Source organism: Electrophorus electricus, chromosome 17 (genome assembly GCF_041902795.1).
Source record: "Electrophorus electricus isolate QZ-2024a chromosome 17, ASM4190279v1, whole genome shotgun sequence".
NCBI lineage: Eukaryota > Metazoa > Chordata > Actinopteri > Gymnotiformes > Gymnotidae > Electrophorus > Electrophorus electricus.
This window is the reverse complement of record NC_137513.1, coordinates 19,187,501-19,202,089: the sequence shown is the minus strand read 5'-3', so window position 1 is coordinate 19,202,089 and position 14,589 is coordinate 19,187,501. Positions and strand designations below refer to the sequence as shown.

The window sequence follows — 14,589 nt, the reverse complement described above, 5'->3', positions numbered from 1 at the left end:
TTGTAAATATTGTATATATAGTTCACATCCAATCTCTCAGTACTGGTTAATTACTGGAGTTTTAACGAAGGTGCAACATGTAGGTTTTTAGTCTTCTTTTCCATCATCTCAATCCTTTTAATGTTAATCATGGAATCCCCTCACTTCACTTCCCTTTGGCCTGAAGCAATAAGACTTTGTTTACACACACACACACACACACACACACACACACACACACACACCCAGCAGTCCTCTCATCACCAGCTGCAAATTTACATCTTTTCACTGCTTTGGTCTCTCTGAGGCACCGGAAGCAGGAGGCTCTCCCCTGAGAGAGCCCCTGTATTATCTATTCATTTATGGCTTTTGGTGCTTCCACAATCAACAGTAATTAGCGTTAGAGTTGTGCAAAGTTCCTCTGATTAAGTTCAATTAAACAAACCACATATCTTAATGCATAAACACATTGATTATCAAAGTTCTCCTAAAAACACAACGTTCAGGGTTATTTTTGATGAGGTTAATCAAAATATGCCAACCAAATTAAAATCTCACTGGAGGCTAGATCTTTCAAAGCAATTTTTGGAAAAATCCTTTTGGATTCTTGTGTAAAGTCAAATGAACATTAAAAGTATGAGCTAATAGCAGAAACAAACATTTATGTAATCTATGTCCCACTAACATCCTTGTAGTTTTTGACAAAAATAATGACAAAAAGCTTAAGTCATAAATGTTTTATATTTTATAAATGACTATAAATGATTAGGACAGATCTGTTAGGGCTCTACAGTACTACATCACTAAATGTCTGCAGTGATTTGCAGGAATTACAGGGATGTTTCTGTGTGCTTTTTTTTTTTTTTTACTAAAAAGGGGTTTATATTAATGATGTGTAAAAGATTTAAATCCCAAGACTAGCATACATAAATCACAGGAGCACAGCCTGGCAGGCAGACATAAGAAACAGGGTTATTTCCCTGCCAGAACCTTTCCCTAACCCTGTTCCCCATTCCCCTATTCCTACTGCCTTTCATCCATGATTCATATCATACCTTTCAAAGCAAATGAATGTAGAAATATTTACCTTTTTGTACAGAACCTTGACCTTCACGTTCCAGATTCATGAATATTCCAATGACAATATTTAAATGCCTGCACCTTTATAAGTCTAGATGACCCCAGCTGGCAATAATCAGATTGGCTTTTGATCACATTACCAACGAGACATCGTAAGCTATATGAGTAATACATTTTTATTAAGCTGCTATTTCAGTGACTGAAGACAGAATTTGCAGTTCATTCTATTGAGCCGTCCTAGTGAAGGTGACCGTTTCACTAGAAGCCAAATTCAGTAGGGTTTTTATTCCACAAAAGACTTTTAAAAGTCTTTTAAAAAGTCAGGAGTCTCAAAAGAGCATCTGTCCCTGTACACTATGCACAGTAGACTGTGTTACATACACATATAGATCTGCCATGTTTATATGGCATGTAACATCATGAAACTTGATCACTATATAACTAGTGATGGATATTCAAATGACATCTGAACTTTTAAGTACTACGATGCACACTTAATCCTCACTATTTGTACGCAGGCGTCTTCGGTCTAATCCGTCGATTTCTAAGATGATGTGAGCAACACTGACAGCCAAGACATTATGAGCAACGAGAGCTTTTTTAAGTTCATGCCTTGAAAATATGCAGATGTTTCATGATGATAACACACCTGAAGATAGATAAAACAGATCAACAGGAGCTTCTGATGGCCTTATAAAGAGGTATTAATTCTTGTGTAACTGGTGCAATTTTGTGATTTGCTATGCTGTCTTCATCTGTACAAATATTTCACAACTTAACTAAAAGTAGGGAAGATTAATGTACTGGTTAAAAAACCAGAGGCCAAAATCACATGAAAATTTTTTTATTAATGTAGTACTTCTGAGTTTTCCGCCTCTAAGAAACCATTTCAGATAACGGTTCTGTGTCTTTGCACAAACTCTGGCCTGAGCAATAACTTTCAGTTTGATTAGGATCATTGCCAAAGGTTCAAAAAGCAAGATCTTAATCCGCAAATGTCAATATGCTGCAAATGTCAAACTTCGCTTGGGAAATAGAGTCACTTATAATTATTTCAGAAGATGACAGAGATGTTATCTGGAACATCTACAAGCCACTCCTGGTATGTGCATCGCATATCACATGCAATTTAAAGCTTATTTAGATATTAAATACAGCTATGTGATTTAAATCACATTTCAGCAGCTAAAAATATTAGCAGTTGTTGATACCAGTGTTATAAAGCTAATTAATCCATACAATTCCTGGTTTTCTGATTTGGATAAGAAGAAACAATGTACAGGTGTCTTAAATGCTGCATCTACTGCAGCTACTGTGTTTGTACTGACACAGCATGTAATCTACTCAGTGTACCACAAGGTGTTTTAATATGCAGTTATTCAAATGAAAATTTATTTTCAGATACAAAATATATAAACAGCACATAACATTACTTGTAAGTCGTATTTTGCCGGTTTTAGAGGCCTCATACCCTTCTGTATATCTCTAACCTCACTTATGGGCCAACGCCGTTAGAACTTTATACAACTTTATGAAACTGTTTCCAAAGACAGTAACTTTACAAACCACTTACACTATATCTGGTCTAATTCCTTTTTAATTTCAGAACAGACATATATGAGCTGCGCTTCATGTATACGAATAATGTGCTGAATACGGACACAGGCAGGTCGCAGATTGAGGCACTGCCTTCTTCTGTAGCAGCGGAGCAGTGTTCGAGCCCAACCACTCGGCGCTCGATTACTGTCGTCTGCGGGGAACATGGCCGATCCCGGGGATAACGTTTCAGTCCCTAACTTCAGCTCCCTTCTACAAACGGATCCTTACCTCAAACCACACGAGAAGGACTTAGAAAGGAGGTAAAGTCTGCTTTTAAGTTCAATTTGAACCATAACGCTGCGCACCGAGACGAACTCATAGTACGCCGAGTACGCGTCGGTGTGGCTGACCCTTTTCTCCTCTGACAGATATTAGATGCCATTAGACAGACTGAAGGCATCCCTGGGGTAGTTAGACGTCCTTCCTAAATCCCCCTGCAGTTCTACCCAGCAAAGCTTTTCCTCCAGTTCAGCTCCCTCTCCGTCAGGATGTAATGAACGCTGGCTATAAACGTCTATGCCAACAGACATATGGGGTGGAAAGTTGTGCTTAAACCTCTAAACGTCCGTGAAGTTGCTGAAGAGTGTGTGAGACGAACCGTTAGTCTGTCACTAGACGTCCTCGCTAGGGTAGGCTAGTCTGTCACTAGTCTACAGACGTCCTCGCTAGGTTAGGCTAGTCTGTCACTAGTCTACAGACGTCCTCGCTAGGGTAGGCTAGTCTGTCACTAGTCTACAGACGTCCTCGCCTGCCGGTCAGTTAGCCGTGTTAGCTAGTCGTGTTGGTTAGCCGTGCCTGCTAACGCGGCTACGCCCCTCATCGCCTAGTGATGCAAATGATACGACTAAAGTTAACGGCGATGTGTTGTTAGCTATGGTAGCTAAGGTCTGTCACGGAAAACAACCACAATAACGTCAGTGTCCGTCGGTTGTTAGCGTTAGCATTAGCTGTCTCAGCTAGCTTTGCTAACGTCTGTGAATGCTATTCCCGTGCGTTCTTGAACGGCTTTCACGCGCCGCGCCTCTCGCAGTCTGACGGTTGTGACGCCAAACAGCAGCAGCTAATCGCGACTGTCACGGTTTGATTTTCACATATTCACTACGTCCAATCTTCCCATTTGTGGTCTGTCACCTCGCAGTGCAGTTTTACCTCCACACGAACGTCCACACAGTAAACATGGCCATCTTTTGGTATTTGTGTCTGTGCAGCTGAAGAGACAGTGCCACCACTGACACAAACGTATGCTCAGAGGACAGAAGCAGCTTTTGTGCACTTTATGCGTTTTATTTAGTTCCACCATCCTGAGTTGCAGATGGTTTCACTAACCCTAATAAAATGTTTCACTGAAACCTACCAAACTGACGTGCTTTCAAAGTAAGCAACGCGCTTCTTCATATTTGACATCCAGTCCCGTTAGATGTCATGTCCCAATAATTATTAATTTTATGGAAAAACATGACCTTGTTCTGGCTAGAGGAAGACTTTGCTGTGGTAAGCAAATGTGGAAAAGTATACCGCTTTAGTATTTACTGTGATGACTGCCTGTGAAATCAGCATTCTGCTGCATTATCAATGACTGACTCAGCAGGTCTGCAGCATTCATTTCTTCTGTTATTCCCTGCAAAGTGGTTATCAGATCTGCTATCAGACCAGAGAATATTTCAAGTGCTAATTTTTTCCCCATCTTTTATAGATAATCCCATAGCTGCTAGTGTTTGACCTCCAAATGCAGGGACAGATACTGGCTCAGTGGAACCGTCTGGATGTTTGATCCCGTTTTGTCAGAAGCTGTTTTAGACTCCATGACTATTGAGAACAGCAACAGACACATTTGTCTTTGCCAAAGAGGCTTGTGACACGGTGCAGTGGAACTGATCGCTTTGATTAACAAGTCAGCTTAAACATCCAAAATGATCAAATATTGCCTATTTTATTATTCTCTTCAGAAACTGTTTTAGGAGTTAATTCATTAAATATGGAATGCGTGTCATTTCCTCAGATGCAAAATTTACTCAAAGGAAATTGTTCCATTCTTTGGTCACGTTACACTCTGCTCAGATATCAAGGTGAATCGAAGTTTGGGCTCCCTGTGTGCAAAAGCACTTCTGCTGTTGTTTAGTGAGTCAGATCACCTGAACTGTTTTTTTTTTTCCGGTTAAATTAATCTTTATTTACCCACAGCAAATAATGGCTGTATTGACCTCACATACGTCCAGTGGGCCCGTCTAGGACTGTTATAGCCTTGTACTCGTGAGCAATGGGTCAAAGTTTACTTATTCCCAACTGCATTAACATTAGTTTAGAGAAAAGGCAGATTAAACTTAGTTTAAATAAAATAAGTATCTTGGTGCTCAGCTTCAAGGAAACATATAGTGATGGCAAGAAATAGATATTCATAGAAGGTTCTAGAGCACAAAACAGGCAGCTGTTTTTCTGATCTTTCATCTTCATTTTATTCCAAACCGGTTACTAACTAAGTAATAACCAGCAAGATCAGGACATTGTGGTCTGTGCCAGAGCACGCACACGTGTGTTGTCTCCTTTCACATTGTTCACAGTAAACTTGTCTTCTTTCAAATTCCTCCAAGGAAGCATGCCTTAGTTGTGCCTGCGTGTGTGTGCTTTGGTCAGAGTGCCATACAGGGCTTTCTGATGGTTTCTGATAGGAGGACATGAGAGTGGAACTGGCCCATGCTGTGTGGGAGAGTGGATGGCAGGGTTGATTCCAGGTTCTGCGTTCGAGTAGACTGCAGGCATGCCTGACCTCCACGCTTGCCTGACCTGTGAAAGGCCCTGACCGTAAATAATTACACACAAGCAGGCACCTGGCGCGGCGTGGAGCCAGGGCTAGAGGCCAGAGATCCACCAGTTTCTCTCGAGTCCAACTCCACAAGCACCAGCAGGCAGTTTCGAGTCACCCTGTGCCTGCAGCAGAGTAGCTCGGTGCAGTCGCACACATGACTAGTGCAGAAGAGAGCAGGGCCCCCCCCACAGCTGTGGCAGAGTTCAGGGAAAAACTCTAAAATGTTCACTGGTCATTACTGAGGGCCAGCTGTTTCGTGAAACTGTAGCATTTATACAGTCTTTTTGGATCTCTGTAATGATGATCAAATGCCGTCGGAAATGCCGTTCATCACAGTAGTAAGAGAAAATGTACTCTCTTTTTTTTTCTACAGCACAAAATGAATCTTCAGCATTTAGACCTCCAATTGCATCAGTTAGGCTTTTGATTTTTTTGTCATGGTCTGTGAAATATTAATTCCCTCATAGTTTATGCAGAAATGTAGGGCTATTATGTTTCTTGGGTGCTTGTTTGTTTGTTTATTGTAGCATGTTCTTTGTATTGCATGCATGTTTATCTGGCATTGCTGTTTCAGCATTGAAGGGAAACTCCTGAGTCCTGTAATGCCAAGGCCTGGACCAGTACAAAGCTGGTGACTCCTCCAGCTGTTCTCTTCCCTCTAGCCTGCACTGAACACCTGTGCAGATTACAGAGGGAGGCCACGCTGAATATTTACAAGCTGCTGGCAGCAGGCCGAGTGCGTTGGATTTCATCAGCCTGAATCTACTCCTTCCCTTTTTTTTTCTTTTTGTCTTTTTATGGGCTGACAACTTGCTGAAAAGTTTCCTTCCGCATTAATGTTTTTTCTCTGACTTGCTTCACTGAGTCTGGACATTTGTACCAGTGGTTGCCAACTCAAGTCAGAGAGACCACCACTGCCACCTTGCCTGGATCGAGTGTGCTACAGCAGGACAGCAGGTCGAGTGTGCTACAGCAGGACAGCGGGTCGAGTGTGCTACAGCAGGAATGCGGGTCGAGTGTGCTACAGCAGGACAGCAGGTCGAGCGTGTTACAGGTGTTTTGTAGCAGGACGGTGCATCAGGTGCATCACAGCAGGACACGAGGACACCAGTCTCGGAGTTCCAATATTAGGGACCAGGTCACCTTACCAGATTTCACCATAGTGTATTTAATGATCAGACTGCACTGTAATCTGTGGTGTCCTAGTGTTTCAGGTCATGACCTCCACCAAGAACCCCACCATTGTGTCTTGTTGTCACGGTGAATGTTGTACCGTTCCTGCATGTAAAAATCCGATATTTATTCACTGTACGCTGCATCACAGGCAGGTCAGACGCCTGGACTGACCCCCACAGACTTGGACTGACCCCTATAGACTCAGACTGATCCCCACAGACTTGTTGCCCTCTGACACTACAAGGCTTTAGACATGACAGAGGGATTCAGAGTGCTTAATAAAGCCTGAGGACACATAAAGTTCTGCAGTTCTCTAATGACTTGGCACAGATTAAAGTTGCTTTACATTGGAAATAGTGAGGGGCGTTCTGATGTTTACCCTCTAATGGGGGCTGAGGGAATAACGGTTTTTCATTGTTCATGTCGCAGTTTTGCTAATCACGATGGGTGGCACATTTGTCTTTTACACATTTTTATGCTTTTTTGTGTGGATTTGCTTATTATGAATTCCTGTTTTCCACTGGGCAGCATCTCCTTGCCGTGCTGGTCTCGGTCTGGAACTTCAAGTCTAGCCATAGGGCATACTGCTGTCCCTGACTGTGAGAGGCTTTTACTCTGTCTGGGCTCTGGGGCTTAAGCCGCCTTGGATAACTTACTCATGAGTGAAACAGACTACTTGCTCTTCTGCATGTGGGCGTGCTCGTCTGTGTGCTGTGTGTGTGTGCTGTGTGTGTGCTGTGTGTGTGTGTGTGTGTGTGTGTGTGTGTGTGTGTGTGTGTGTGTGTGTGTGTGTGATGTTGGAACCTTTAGTTGAGAAAAATCCAATTATGTTTGTTCTGTCTAGTGTAACACCTCTTTGAATTGTTCTGTTCTGTGTGGTGTGTATTTGTGGCCGCTTTAAAAGGAACATGTATTGAAGAACTGTAAGATGTTACTAGATGCCTAGAAGCAAAGTCTCAAGTTATTATTCCAACACTTCCCAGCACACAACATATAGTACATGTGTGACTGAAGTTGTTATGCTATGTACTGTATGCTGTGTAATAAGACATACTAACTTTGACATATCACGTCGAAACAAAGCTTGTCTTCATTAAAACATAGAATCAGTATATCAAATCTTGGATAAGGATCTGAAGAACACTCACAGCTAACCCCAATTGTGCATCCATTATTACTAATAAGCAGGGCCGCCCAGATCTTATTACTGCTGCTGTTGGAGTTACGGTAATGACTGTGCTGCTGTTGGAGTTACGGTAATGACTGTGCTGCTGTTGGAGTCACGGTAATGGCTGTGCGGGAAATTGTTGCCCAATAAAGTCACCTTGACACACTGATTGACATGCAGCTTTGGAAGTCTTATTCTGCCCCAAATAATTCTGGGACACACATGCTGTGAATATCAGCTTTTTACAGGGGGCTACTGAATCAGAGCTGCTCAACGCTCTACATGTCTGACAGTCAGGATCTTTTCTGGTTTATGTTTAAGGGTCAGAGAAGGTCGGAAAGGGTAGAGTCTTTATTTAATTTGTTCATAACAGCACTGACATATTTGTGGTTTTTTGTAATGTAAAGCACTTTATTTTGTAAAAAATGGTCAATAACATTGTGGTGTGATGTATGGTAAAGTACAATATAATAATAATATTATTATTATTATTATTATTATGTTTAATTTATATAGTGCCTTTCTCAAACTCAAGGTACATATACTCATTATTATATTTTGTAGAATTATTAACTAGTTATTAAATTACACAAATCACATTATTAATATTAAAAACTAAATTAAAAAAGTATATAAGGCACATCCAACTCCCAATTGAGAGAACGGTATGTTGTACCATATTTATAAAACTTTAGTATTATAAGTATTATAAACCTCGTTTTGTTTAATATGGCATCTATGATCAGTATGCATATAGTGTACATAGAAACCTTGTGTCGGTTAGAGTGGTGTTTGTGGTCAGTATTTAATGTTTTTTATAGAAGCCTTGTGTGGGTTAATATGGCTTCTGTGGTCAGTATGTATGTTGGTTTATGGTGGTGAAGGGTTAAAACATTCTTCCAGCCCAGTGGGGTGGAAGAAGAGACACATTCATAATTTATTTAATAAGTCTAACTGGGAATTAGCTGAAAGGATCCCGCCAGTGTATTCGGAGCAGTTCAGAGTCAGAGACCTGCTATTACCTGTCTGGAAACAAATGGATACAAACCCCGAAGTGGCTGTTTAACCGGCACACACTTTGTGTTACAGCTTGATGTGTTTGCAAGATGCTGGAGAAGTTACTGCCGGTTTTATATGTTTGACAGATTTCCAGCCCTTTTGATGTGTTGTGTTTGAACTTCAGAAGGGCTTTATTTTTGTGTGTGTGTGTGTTTGTTTAAGGGCTTTATTTTGTCTTTTGCACTGATGTCAAATTTCTGAACATTTGATCTCAAGGCCAGGATGTATTTGTGGTGGCGATAAGTCCTCATCATAATTTTGTGGTCATTTGTTTTCACAAAATAAATCCGGTTGCTTCATGTGTTTGATGAGCTGGCTCATTCGGAGCTCAGCATGGTTCCTAAGCATCCAGTACCAAACCATGTTCCTATGGAAGTGCTACTGGAACGGGTACCGTCCATAATCAGAACTGTTCGAGGCCTTATGTCTGATTGTTAATTAATAATTAATCATTATGCTCTAGCTTTTCAGTGCCAAATGAGTGTGTTGTAGTTCCCCCACATCCTTCTAAATATATTTTCTGTGTGCCACCCTGAGTAGCCTTGACCTCTGAGTTCCAGCTTTGACTGACATGTTTCCCTGGTTGAAGCATCAAGGCCACATCAACGATCAACCATTTTTCACAATATTTACTGGAGCTTTTATGCACTGCACTTGAGAATGGATAGACTTTGTGCTCATTGACCCATGTCTAGTGAAGTGCTTCTCCCCTTTTGCCTTGGTAGATATGGCTTGTTCCAGAAACAGCTTACACTTCTGGAGGAGGCAGAAGGAGGTTTTGATCAGTTCACACGCAGCTACGAGAGCTTCGGAGCGCATCGCCTGTCGGACAACAGCATGCTGTTTCGAGAGTGGGCCCCAGCAGCAGAGGCTGTGTTCCTCACTGGAGACTTCAGTATGTACCAGTGTCTTTCCCTTGTTGCCTAAAGTTGACTTGTGACTGGAGCTTCATCTGTGCTGATGGATCGTGATGTTTCGTTGATGCCCTGGTATTGATTAGCTCAGCTTCAGTTCCTGTCCTGTCCAGTGTTTCATGTCTTGCTGTTCATAAAACAAAGCGCAAAGTTGAGAACACTGAAAATAAGTTAAACTAACTGGTGACAGCCCAGAGTTTGTCTCATGTTTCATGAGAGTAAAGCCCATAAACGTATTTCATATCAATTTTCAGTTGATTCTCTTTTGCTTTGGAGTCTTTTTGTAATCTGAGATAAAAGAGTTTTATGTTTAACTGTGGAGGGAGAAAAAAGGTATATGGCTTCAAAGGTGTTTCGAATTGAATGTAAAATAAAATTACAGCCTGGAATTACAGAGGAGCTGAAACCCTCTTATTTAACACCATGAATTCTCTCTTCATTGTGTCGGATGAAAGGAGGACACAGTGCAGAACTTTAGGAGGTACCATAATGTACGTAATCAGACTGTTGACCACTGCTGGTCAGTCCCAAAATCTGAACCTCATGGAGCAGTGGTGTGATTGTTCAGGGCTGACCCTTGCTGAGCACACAATTCACTTACTGAAAACAGGACTGAAGGTTAAAAAAAAGTCCTGTGAAAGGAGCTGGAAGAAAAATGTTCTGACAGGAAAGTTTACAGCACCTAGGGAGGATTCACCCATCCGTCTCGTTCCACAGCATTCACAGCCATTTTAGTTGAAGATTTTAGGACTTTTGGAGATCTTCAATTGTCAATTTTCTTTTTGCATTTTAGTAACCCAGTATTGTATTGTTTTCTGTTTGCTTCTAATAGATGGTTGGGATAAGTTCTCTCATCCCTACAAAAAGAAACAGTTTGGGAAATGGGAGCTACAGTTACCACCTAAAGAAGACAACTCGCCAGCCGTGGCCCACAATTCCAAACTGAAGGTGAGCGTTGGGGTGTGTCTGTGTGGAAGGGTGAATGGGTTTGGTTGGTGGGGGTATAAAACTACACTACATCATGGGTTCCTCCAGCTTGTTAAGCCTTTTACCAGAGCTCATTATGCGTTTAGGTTGTAATTAGGGCTCTTGAAGGCTAGTCTGTCTCCACCTGTTGATTTTGGGTGAGTCTAGCCAATCTTGGCCACCTGCTAGATGAAGAGCTGGATGAGAGGTAACGTTCACGTTGGTATGCTCAACCGTACCACACCGATGAAGGACTGGCACCATGACATGCCCTCATAGCTTAATAGCTATCACAGGTTAGAGATGACCTGGACTGTGGCCCTGGATAGAGAAAACCTGGACAGTGGTCCTGGATAGAGAAGACCTGGACAGGGGCTTCAGGCCGTAGAATGGAACTGGCAATATTGGTGGTGGAAATCGCTAAAAGGCTTAGAATGTACCCCAGACATTTCATTTGTATTTTAATTTATGTACCTAATATTCCCCAGAAGGATCAAAGTGCATCCATTTCCTCCACAGCTGAAGCTGTATGTTAAAGGTAATAACTAATGCTCTTAGCATTAGCATGCACTACAGCAGAGCATTTTTGCCCCTGAATGTCGCCCTCTACTGTACGAAGTCCCTATTGTGGTGTGTCATTGTGGCTAGCACTGCCGGATGGCACTAGGGCGTCTCTCCCTCTGCGTGGCACACAAGGGGGTGTGAGCGTGTGTTCCAGCTGCTGGGTGCCATTGTGGGCCTGGGTCGGGCAGTGGGCGATAAGCAGCAGATGCGGACGCTGGCACTTGCGCCTGCCACAGCTTAGCGCCTCGGTCTGGCTTGGCCAGCCGTGGCACACTGGCTCAGGCTCCTGGAGGGCACAGCTGCCTGGATCGTCCAGCCAACCTCGGCCTCCGGCATGCGCCAGCTCATATATCACGATAAAGGAAGCTATATATGTTTATTCCTCCATATTTTTACATTGCAAAACGTTTCTTATTTAATATCTTGTTTTGTTGCACAGCTGTGCCGTAGAGATTAGAGATTTCAGGTCTGTAATGATGGTGTCCAAATGTGTCTAACGCATCCTTAACATATAGGTTCAGAACACAGCAAAACTGTTAAAGAAATGTCTCTCTCTCCCTCCATCCATTTCTCTGTCTCTCCCTCCCACCCTCCTACTCTCTCTCTCTCTCCCTCCCTCTCCTCTCTCCCCTCTCTGTCTTCTTTCCACTTTCTCCCTCTCTCTGTCTCTCTCCTTCTCTCCCTCTCTCTCTCTCTCTCTCTCTCTCTCTCTCCCTCTCCCTCTTTCCCTCTGCCTGTCTCTCCCTCTCTTTCTCCCCCTCCCCCCTTTCTCTCACCTATCACTTTCTCTCTCTCTCCCTCCTTCTCTCCACCTGTGTTTCAGTCTGTCTGACGGGGCTTCATTCATGCGGCGGGTTGGCAGTAATTGTGTAAATGGCGTGAGACATGCCGTGCAGCGGTGTGGCTCTGGTTCCCATGGCCTCCAGAGAGACGTGGCTAATGACTGACTCACCGTGCCACGCCGCTCCCTGGGTCACCAGCAGGGAGCGGTGGGGTAATCATTACCTCTCCGCAGTGGTTGAGAGAAGGCACTATCGAATGATCCATCCTCAGAAAGACAGTCATATACAGATAGGGAGAGATGGGTAGAGTGCAGGAGAGCGAGAGCACCTTCAGGGGGTGTTCATTCTGGGAGAAAAGCTCCAACAGCGATCTGTACACGCCTGCTGTCTGTGCCGCAGACACAGAAGGCGGCGACTGTGAGCAGGACTGGGAGAGCACACTGCGCCTCACACCCTCTCCTTTTTACTTCTGTTTTGGAGCGGATGATGGAAATCGAAAAATACAGCCATAATAACAGTTGATGCCTGGGAACTCTGTTTTCTCTTGCCATCCTGGGAGTTTGTGTGTGTGTGTGTGTGTGTGTGTGTGTGTGCGCGCAGGTGTGCATGTCTACGTGTGCGGGAGTGCATGCAGGTGTGCGTGTGCATGCTCCTTGTCTTACCCTGCGCGTCATCTTTGAAATGAAAGTCCGTCTTTATTTTGTAGTAGTACAATAGTCACCTGTGAGCCACAGAAGAATATTCTCCTACACTAAGACTTCATAAACCTGCCACATTTATAAATATCATTGGCCAGTACTGCACCAAGGATCCAGTGCCTCTTTCGTTCAGTGACACACTTGACTCACGCAGGCTGTCTGCCTCTCTGAAGCAGGGCACTAAATGCATTCCACAGATGTCGCGTTTTCAAATGATGTTAATCGTAACATCAAAAGTCACAGCAGTGCTAGAGAAAAAAATCTCCGGTGAATCTCTGATATCTCACCGTCTTTGGTCTAAGAGGGAGGTCGGTGTTTCTGCTGGTCCCATCCCATCCACAAACACACACACACACACACTCACACACACACATGTACACACACACACACACGGGCACGCACGCGCACATGCGCGCACACACACACACACACACACAGACACACACGTTCCTGCCTTTTGTCTCTTGATGCTTTCCATGGACAAAGACGCTTCAGCAGTAACCTTCAGCTCTTACAGGTCACTGCTACAGCCCAAACAACATGTACAGTGTCCACACACTCAGTGTTAACGCTGGTTTACACTTTTTGTCATAATTCCCAATCAGGCATGAATCATTAAAAGTCGATTTTAATGCGACAGCTGGGTATTATGGGTAGTTTTCACCCTAAATGCACAATAATCAGAGCTTTGAGGAACAAAGCCTCCTCAGCCAGACTCCAATCGCTCACTTCAGGAGCCATTTCTGTGTGCTAAATGTCTCTCTCTCTTTGTGTGTGTCTCTGTCTCTCTAATTCAGAGTACCTTTTATTGTCGTGACTGTTATAAAAACAATATTACCAAACCACTGCAGCAAGAAATATCAGCAACAAAAATTACAAAAAGCAACAATAATTACGACGTAAGTAGTGAATAAAAATAATAATTTAAAATGAAAGTTTTCTCAACATTTACAGAAAGGTATTTATAATATATATACATACATACTTTATAAACGTACTTGTATATAGTATAGACATGCTTAAATATCTATAGTGTGAGTAGTTAAAGGTGAGGTATGGTGAGGTGTGAGGTAGGAGTTACTCACTGTCTGTGTCTCGGGCTGTCTGCACCATCTCTCTCTCTCTCTCTCTCTCTCCATGCCGTATGCCCTTCCTCCGCCCCTGTCTTCAAGGTAACCCCTGTAAGAACCCGTCATTTGTCTGTCCCATCAGGTGGTGGTTCACACTAAAGGCGGTGAGCGGCTGTACCGTATCTCTCCGTGGGCGACGTATGTGACCAAACCTTCCACTTCAGTCATCTACGACTGGATATTCTGGGATCCTCCACACCCTTACGTGGTAAGTCACCGCGTTCTGCTGGTCCTGAATGAACTACCGCCCACAAACTGCCATTAGTTGGTTTCCACTCTCGACTTTGCTGTTACCACTAAACTACGATGCTTTGTGTGCTGGTTGTCTAAACTTGAATCTGTCGTGGCCTGACACAACACAGGGAGGATGGAAGGCTTTGATTTTTCAGGGCTCATGAATTGTGATGTGCCACAGAACGTTTCAGAGTGCTACGGACCGTATTTACTGTGCCTTTTGTTATTCTGTATGGCTCTTGTTGGATTTTGCTATTAAAATATCTCTAATTACAGTGTGCCATCTCACACAGCATGAGATGATGTATGAATGCTGTTACCAGCAAATCCATAGACTGTCATCTCTCACCTTTTGGCCTCAGTACATTAAAGGCCACAGACTTTAATTTGCTATGTTCTGAATCAGTGTTGTTGTTATGTGTTCGTGCCTTTTGTTG

The 14,589-nt window shown here is 43.1% G+C and overlaps 1 protein-coding gene across 1 annotated transcript in view; it reads left to right on the top strand.

Moving 5' to 3' along the window:
- The first annotated feature begins 2,665 nt into the window (after positions 1–2,665).
- Positions 2,666–14,589, top strand: part of gbe1b (glucan (1,4-alpha-), branching enzyme 1b) — a 73,868-nt gene continuing 61,944 nt past the window's right edge. Inside the window, exons 1-4 of the mRNA XM_027012009.3 lie at positions 2,666–2,918; positions 9,590–9,759; positions 10,611–10,726; positions 14,001–14,126. Of these exons, the coding sequence (XP_026867810.2) occupies positions 2,821–2,918; positions 9,590–9,759; positions 10,611–10,726; positions 14,001–14,126 (510 nt within the window). The 5' untranslated portion in view covers positions 2,666–2,820. The remainder of the gene's footprint in view (positions 2,919–9,589; positions 9,760–10,610; positions 10,727–14,000; positions 14,127–14,589) is intronic.